The 7,333-nt window shown below is 37.3% G+C and overlaps 1 protein-coding gene across 1 annotated transcript; it reads right to left on the reverse strand.

The window, feature by feature from the left end:
- Nucleotides 1-5,912: 5,912 nt before the first annotated feature.
- On the reverse strand, nt 5,913-6,972 carry LOC129592763 (eukaryotic translation initiation factor 5B-like). Its single transcript, XM_055488881.1, has 3 exons — nt 6,777-6,972; nt 6,261-6,692; nt 5,913-6,120 (listed from the first exon to the last, which is right to left on the reverse strand). Exons 1-2 carry the CDS (start codon nt 6,871-6,873, stop codon nt 6,265-6,267), a joined length of 525 nt encoding a protein of 174 aa, XP_055344856.1. The 5' UTR covers nt 6,874-6,972; the 3' UTR covers nt 5,913-6,120; nt 6,261-6,264.
- Nucleotides 6,973-7,333: the final 361 nt, after the last annotated feature.

Below are 7,333 nucleotides of genomic sequence, written 5' to 3' on the forward strand. Positions count from 1 at the left end.
CTTCTACAACTAAGACAAATTCAACCATTTCCTTAAAAAAATATTTTATATTTATTCCTATGATTCCGCAATATTTCAGGAAATGAAAAAAGTTACTAAAGAGATAAAATTCATTCAAAACATCCCAGAAAACATCGCGGATGAGTCATTTACTAATAAATGCGAACCTTCATTATTCATTTTGGATGATCAAATGCAAAATATAAATAAAAATGTTGTATCTTTATTCACGCGCGGAACGCATCATCTAAATCGATCTGTAATATTAACGGTGCAAAATGTTTTTTTTCAAAACCCAATGATGCGAACGATTTTGTTAAACGCACATTATCTTGTTTTATGGAAACAACCACGGGATATCTTACAGATAGAGATCTTAGGACGACAAATGTTTCCTCGGGCTACTAGTTTTTTTATGGATGCATATAAGACAGCCACAGCACGAAACTACGGATATCTGTTTTTAGATTTTAAAGCTTGTACGCCTGATATTCTTCGCGTCCGTGGTTCAATACTACATGAAGAAGTTGACAAGTACCAGCGAATTTACTCTATACATACTGCGCGTATGGATGAATATGCCCTAGTTCCCATCAGCGATATTCCTAACAGCAGGAAAACATCGCAGAAGAAACATCTTCATAGGAAAAAACGAAAATCTAAATTACCCTCAAGAAAGAAAAACGAAATCGTAAACGGCGAGCAAAAGAAAACAACTTACGTTAGATATAAACATACGTTAAAAATCTAAGGTGATTTAAAAGAATCTGTCATTGAAGTTGAATATACGTGTGATATGTGCATAGATTGTATAGAAAATTCCCAATAAATCATTTTAAAGTTGACATAATAAAATAAAAATATAGCAATTTGCAGAGTACGTAAAAAGTTGATTACATGTTTGTTATAAGAGTACATCAATTTTCAGAGTACGTAAAAAAGTTGATTACATGTTGTTTAAGTGTACAATGTTTCAAACGGTTTGACAGAAAGCTGATTACAAGTAATACAAATAAACGATTTAATAAAAACTGGATTACATGCATAGTAATGTAAATGTGAAAAGCGTTCAAAGTTGATTATGCAGTAACTTAATGAACACTTTACTTAACGTGGAATTTTTTGAAAAAGTTGTTTACATGGAAACTTAAATCCGGTGATTTGTAGTATATTTTACGCCATTCTTTTGTATTATCAAATTCTTTAGAATATTGTGGAGATGAATAAATAGTTGCAACCAGCTTTTTATATCATTTATTACTTGTAATTACCGAAACTAAACTAAGGTAAGTTGAAGTATTTTATTTCATTCAGTGACATTTTTTCAATTATCTGTGCCCTCGCAGGAGCTTATATCTGAATCTTCACATTCACCTTCTTCTAGATCTGAATTTTTTATCTTTTTTTTAAGATGCGCTTTTTTGGTTGCTGATAGCTTTTCTTTACAGGGTTCTGTTTCGTGATTCGAAGCGCTGGCGCTTTTTCTTTGTTTTTGAGGCCGTTTTTGATTTGGAATTTCCTTTCGGTTTTGTGCTGGGTACATTTTCCGCTAACATCTTCATTCCTGCAATAATTTCTGGCAGATATCTGGGGGAAAAAAAAATCCACATTTGGTTGGATGTAGATCGTCGGTAAATAATCTTATGTCAATACGAGGTTGGTCAGCGCGGAATTCATTGAAGCTTAGTATGATCCGCGCTGGTGTATGCTAGAAAACGACAGTTTGATTAGGTGTTAAAGTTGATGATGTCGTTAAGAATCCCGTGCCAGGAGTATTTTCGTCCGCCATGTTTGGCACAGAAAAAATTAAAGGAAATACTGTTTCAAAAAAATTATTTAGCGGATTGGTGCTTGTGTTGACCACGGTACGGGTTTGCATAATAGCTTTTGTTATGGGGTTAATAGCCATTCGTTTGATAAAGGTTGCAGTTTTTAACAAATCTTGTACAGTAGAACCAAAGTGCATCATTAGTAGTAACGTTAGAAATTGTAAAATTATGCAAGCAAACAACAAAATTACTAAATGATGCCGCACCAGAAATAGCATGATGTTTTTGTTTGAATCCATTAAGTTTACAACGGTACTATGTAAACATTTTTAAATGCTTCGCTTTATACACTTACGCTTACCACAACCGCCACTGGAGATTTTTTCATAAGATCTTCATATTGTGTTCCTCCAGCGGATTCTTGCGTGAGTAAGACCAAATTATCTGTCATTTTTTTGAGCACGCAATCGCATTACTGTGTGAATAATTCGTACTACTTATAGGTCTTGCGATATTGATGAGTGATTGTAGAAAGGTAACGATAATCTGATTATGAGCGTCACTCTGATCCACTATCTACAGACGACGGAAGTTTTTCTACATCATGTACAAGTTCGTACTATGATATCCTTATTCTGTTAAACGTGGGAACGATTGCAAAAGTTGATGATAACCTTGCATGTGATTTGCTGTGAAACAATCCGTGTAAAATGTTATTCGTGGGAAAAGATAATTTCACTGATTACGAGCGTGAGAAAGATATTATTACCCTATGATAATTCATGTCTTGCGTTTGGCAAAACGACTTTTGATCTTGATAGTTGATTTCATTATGTGAAACCTTGATGATCTACTACGTTAACTAATGGGTTTTGCTTTCACAACTAGAAAACAAATACTGCATGAGACGTGATCATTATCGCTTTCTCATATGCTACCATTTAAAATATACGAACACTTTTAAGAATGGTTTCGTTGGTGATTTTTCATCAGTGATAGACTTTCGAAGAATGTTACCAAGTCCGTATGCCTTACGTTGTAATGATGTACCATCATACCGCTTATTATGGACTAATACTGAATATATGAACAGTAAAGAGCTGGCTGCAAAAGGGTTCTATGGAATTAATATTCAGGATGCTTACATCTGCAGATTCTGCAAAAATGTGGATCTACCTACTACCAATAGGAATGATCAGCTGGATTCACATCTCAAAACGTATCCGCACTGTGCAAAAATGCGACAAATACTGAACGAGGCAGATTTATCTTTCACGCCTAGCATGTTCTATTTAATTCCTAAACATCGAAAATACGAAAACCTCAATGAGCGCCTCAAAAGCTTCCGAGATTGGCCGAAAAAAGTGGAACTCTTTGACGCCTGTAAGCATGAGTGAAGCGGGATTCTATTTTCAAGGCCTTGGTGATATTGTCATATGCTATTTCTGTGGACTATCGTTAGAACGCTGGGAGTCGAAAGATGTACCTCTCATCGAACATTTAAAGTTGTCACCAACGTGCCTGTATGCCATTAATCGCCTAACACAACACTACGTGGCAGAACATCCAAAAAATCTACAAAAACCCTCGAAATTCCTTTCAGTAATGCCGTGTAAATCCGATGACCTTCCACCTACTTATTCTGATGTGCCACCTTCAAAAGTACCTCCTTATCATCACCACCACCAATACCACCACCACCATCACCTTGCACCCAGCCAAAACCACTGCTGACCGCAAATAAGCCGACAAAAGACCTCCCGCGTACAACCCTGATTCGGAAAGCACTTAATGCCGGTTATCAACATTCGTTGATTATGGATGCCATAAGCCTTCACTGTGAAACTGCGGAAGTGCCGGGAGAGTTAAATTATTATACTCTTCTGAATATTCTAGAGTATTTAAAAGTGCAGCGAAATCCAAAAAGTCTTCGCACTGCTAAGTTGTGGTGTCCGCGTTGTGCTGAAGGTACTACTCATCAAAACGGTGCACTGGATTTTACTCTCCCTGACGGTACACACTGGGTTAGTAGTATTGATTTTAGAGGTGCATGTGATGTAGAATTTTACGAATGCTTACTGTGCGGCAGTTTAGATCAGATGGATGGGAGTGTAGTTGATGCTGTGGAAAAACACGTGCTACTTGCTTGATTTTGTATTCAGACGGAAGTGTGCTGTGCTATTGCAATCTAATTATCATCATTTGGGTAACATATGATTGTGTTCTTATTTCTTATAATTGGCTCTTTTCGATCGAGATGGAAACGCAGTTATTGTTGTAGAAAAGCAGATATTACTTTCTTGAATTGTTATTGTTTAACGCTACTGCAGTCTGATTACTGTCACTTGGAAAAAAGTTCGATTTTTAAAGCAAAGACATAATTTCTCATACAGAAGTTGATTACATCCACTTTTATAAGGTAGGAGACAATTTACAGTAACTGACAAAAGTTTATACGGGGATTAGCAAACGAAAAAACTGCGAGTCACGCATTTACCGTACTGGAACTTAATATATAGCAGCTAAAATATGCTACACAGATAGAAATCCAACACGGTGACAAATGTGTACTTATTCCCAGCAAATGTCAGTTGGACATGTCATTGAGTTAGGTCAGGATAACATGATAATAAAAACTACTAAGAGACAACAGAAACAACTTGATCTGATAAATACAGCAAAACAATACGACCCGACGCGTTCCTAATTCCTAGAAAACGATAGTTGAACAAAATATTCATTTTTATTTAGAGTAATATGGGGTCACGCGGTACTATCCTTATGGTATATACAAATCTATTAGCGAATAAAAATAATAACCAATAACATAATATTCAACTAAGCAAAATCGATAATAATAATAAATATACTATATTATTTATAAGTTTTTTAACATTTTACCCGGTTTTCGGCACATAAAATAACGTAAAAGTTTTTATATGCATTTACTTAAGTACGCATACTTACGTATACCATTTACGTAGTTTCCTGACATAGAGAAAAATTTGATTTTTCACTTACAACCAGTTTTTTTTGCTTTTAGCTTATGTTTACGTGAAGCAATACGTATACGTATTTTAATATTTCACCTACTCCGCTTATAAAAACAAATTACAATCACATGACAGTGCATTCGATATGTAAACAACAGCCGTCAATTGCATAGTGGTACATAGTTTATGGCAGAGCAAAATAACGAAAGTTCACGGCACGGCTAGACCGGTCGGTTGTGTATGCTAATGTGGTGGTAATGTAGAAAGCGCGCACATTGGGTAACGAAATGCAATGCGAGGTAGAATTATTATTAGATCAGATGAAAGGAGTGGGCATATCACCCTATACTACAGGAGCACATTTATATTACAGGAGCACATCATATTGTACGAGCATATTATAGTGCAGGAGCACATTTATATTGCAGGAGCACATGATCTTGTACGAGCATATTATACTGCAGGAGCACATTTATATTGCAGGAGCACATTATATTGTACGAGCATACTATAGTGCAGGAGCACATTTATATTGCAGAAGCACATTATATTGTACGAGCATATTATACTGCAGGAGCACATTTATATTGCAGGAGCACATTATATTGTACGAGAACATTATACTGCAGGAGCACATTTATATTGCAGGAGCACATTATGTTGTACGAGCATATTATACTGCAGGAGCACATTTATATTGCAGGAGCACATTATATTGTACGAGCATATTATACTGCAGGAGCACATTTATATTGCAGGAGCACATGATCTTGTACGAGCATATTATACTACAGGAGCACATTTATATTGCAGGAGCACATTATATTGTACGAGCATATTATAGTGCAGGAGCACATTTATATTGCAGGAGCACATTATATTGTACGAGCATATTATAGTGCAGGAGCACATTTATATTGCAGGAGCACATGATATTGTACGAGCATATTATAGTGCAGGAGCACATTTATATTGCAGGAGCACATGATCTTGTACGAGCATATTATACTGCAGGAGCACATTTATATTGCAGGAGCACTTTGTGCTGAGTGAAATGTAAATTTTTTTTCAAATTTCATGAGAGCTGACGTACAAGATGCCGAAAACAGCAACAATCCATCCGATCGTAACAAAAAATAGAAGTGCGCTTTTCAGTCTAGAAACATACTGGCAGTTTTAATAATGCATACTGGCAGGAAATAGCACATCCTAATGAGATAGCATCGCTGGAAAAGGCCAAATTTACATGCTACAGAGTACCAAATCAACAACAAAAGATCATAAAAAATAATACTACAGAACAATACTACTGCCTGAACACATTCGCCTCCAACACGCCATCATCCATCCACAAGTCCCTGCAATATTATAACGAAATTATTGGTACAACAATAAAATCACAATTCCAAAACGCAGTAATAATATTCGTATTAAACCACAAATAAAACTTAAATCAGTTAAACTGCAAATTAAAAAATATTTTTTACAGTAGATTTACCTTGTTACTCTGCATCCTCCGATTCCATATCGTCATCATCCTCCTGCCCTTCTGCACCTTCTTGCTCTTGCTCTTGCTCTTGCTCTTGCTCTTGCTCTTGCTCGACATTACCCTCAATCAGATCCCCATTCTCTCCAATTTCTTCGGTGCACAGAATGTCTTCTTCACTCACTTCCTCGACAAATTCATCCACAGTCGGCGGCGCATAGTCTAGAAGCAATAGTGGCGCATCTATTTTAGATGCATTCTTCGGCCGTGAACCACACGGACGCTGACGGCGTTTTTCACTTCCATGCATATGGACGCGCACGTTGTCCTTCCGGCCGGTCATTTCTCGGCAGTACGGGCATACGAAAACCTTGTCGCTATGCCGTTTCCTCATGATTTTTTTGTTGACTTTCTTTACCACATCCATATGATGTTTCACGAATTCTAAAAAATGTAATCACAATCAAAATAATGATAGAGAAAGGACATATTATTTATGTCACCCGTTCTGTGCGCTAAGTTACTCACGCTTCTTCTTCAGCTTAACGTTCTCCCGAAATTCCGGCATCTTGCCAGTGGTTGCATAGTCTCGCTCTGCAACTGCCATGTTGGCCCACTGCATCATTATAAAGCGTCCCTCGTTTGGCACTTCAAACTGGTAAAGGGCCTTGCCTGGCCACGGCACTTTTGGGTCTACATTAGCAATATCAATCTGCGAGCCACTTGGTTGATTGTTTACTTTCGAAGCCTGTAAAGCACAACAACTCAGTCTCACATAAAATATAACTACCCAAGGCAACATCTTGCCTTAGCGCTCCCTCGTTTTCGCGCTGGCATTGCTGAGACTTTAAGCGCGGCAGTAGAGCAAACGGCGCTGTACGGCGGAGAGGACGACAAAGTGGAGCGGTGGGACGGCGCGGTACTGCGGAAGGCAGTGGAGAGCAAGGCACCGAAGAGCGGAAAGATGGCGACAGAGGATGACTACTGAAATCCACATACAATTATTAAATGAAGTTAAACTTTGCGCTTACCAGATCGTTATACCGCTCTATAATCAGTAAAAATTAATATTATTATAAATTCCC

This window comes from Paramacrobiotus metropolitanus, unplaced genomic scaffold (genome assembly GCF_019649055.1).
Source record: "Paramacrobiotus metropolitanus isolate TYO unplaced genomic scaffold, Prichtersi_v1.0 Parri_scaffold0000055, whole genome shotgun sequence".
Lineage (NCBI taxonomy): Eukaryota > Metazoa > Tardigrada > Eutardigrada > Parachela > Macrobiotidae > Paramacrobiotus > Paramacrobiotus metropolitanus.

What these genes read in the sequence shown, in the direction of transcription:
- LOC129592763 (XM_055488881.1), bottom strand. Translation starts at nt 6,873, where the DNA reads ATGATGCAGTGGGCCAACATGGCAGTTGCAGAGCGAGACTATGCAACC. An exon ending in CGTTAAGCTGAAGAAGAAGC is followed by an intron (nt 6,693 to 6,776) that starts GTGAGTAACTTA and finishes TACATTTTTTAG; the next exon opens with AATTCGTGAAACATCATATG.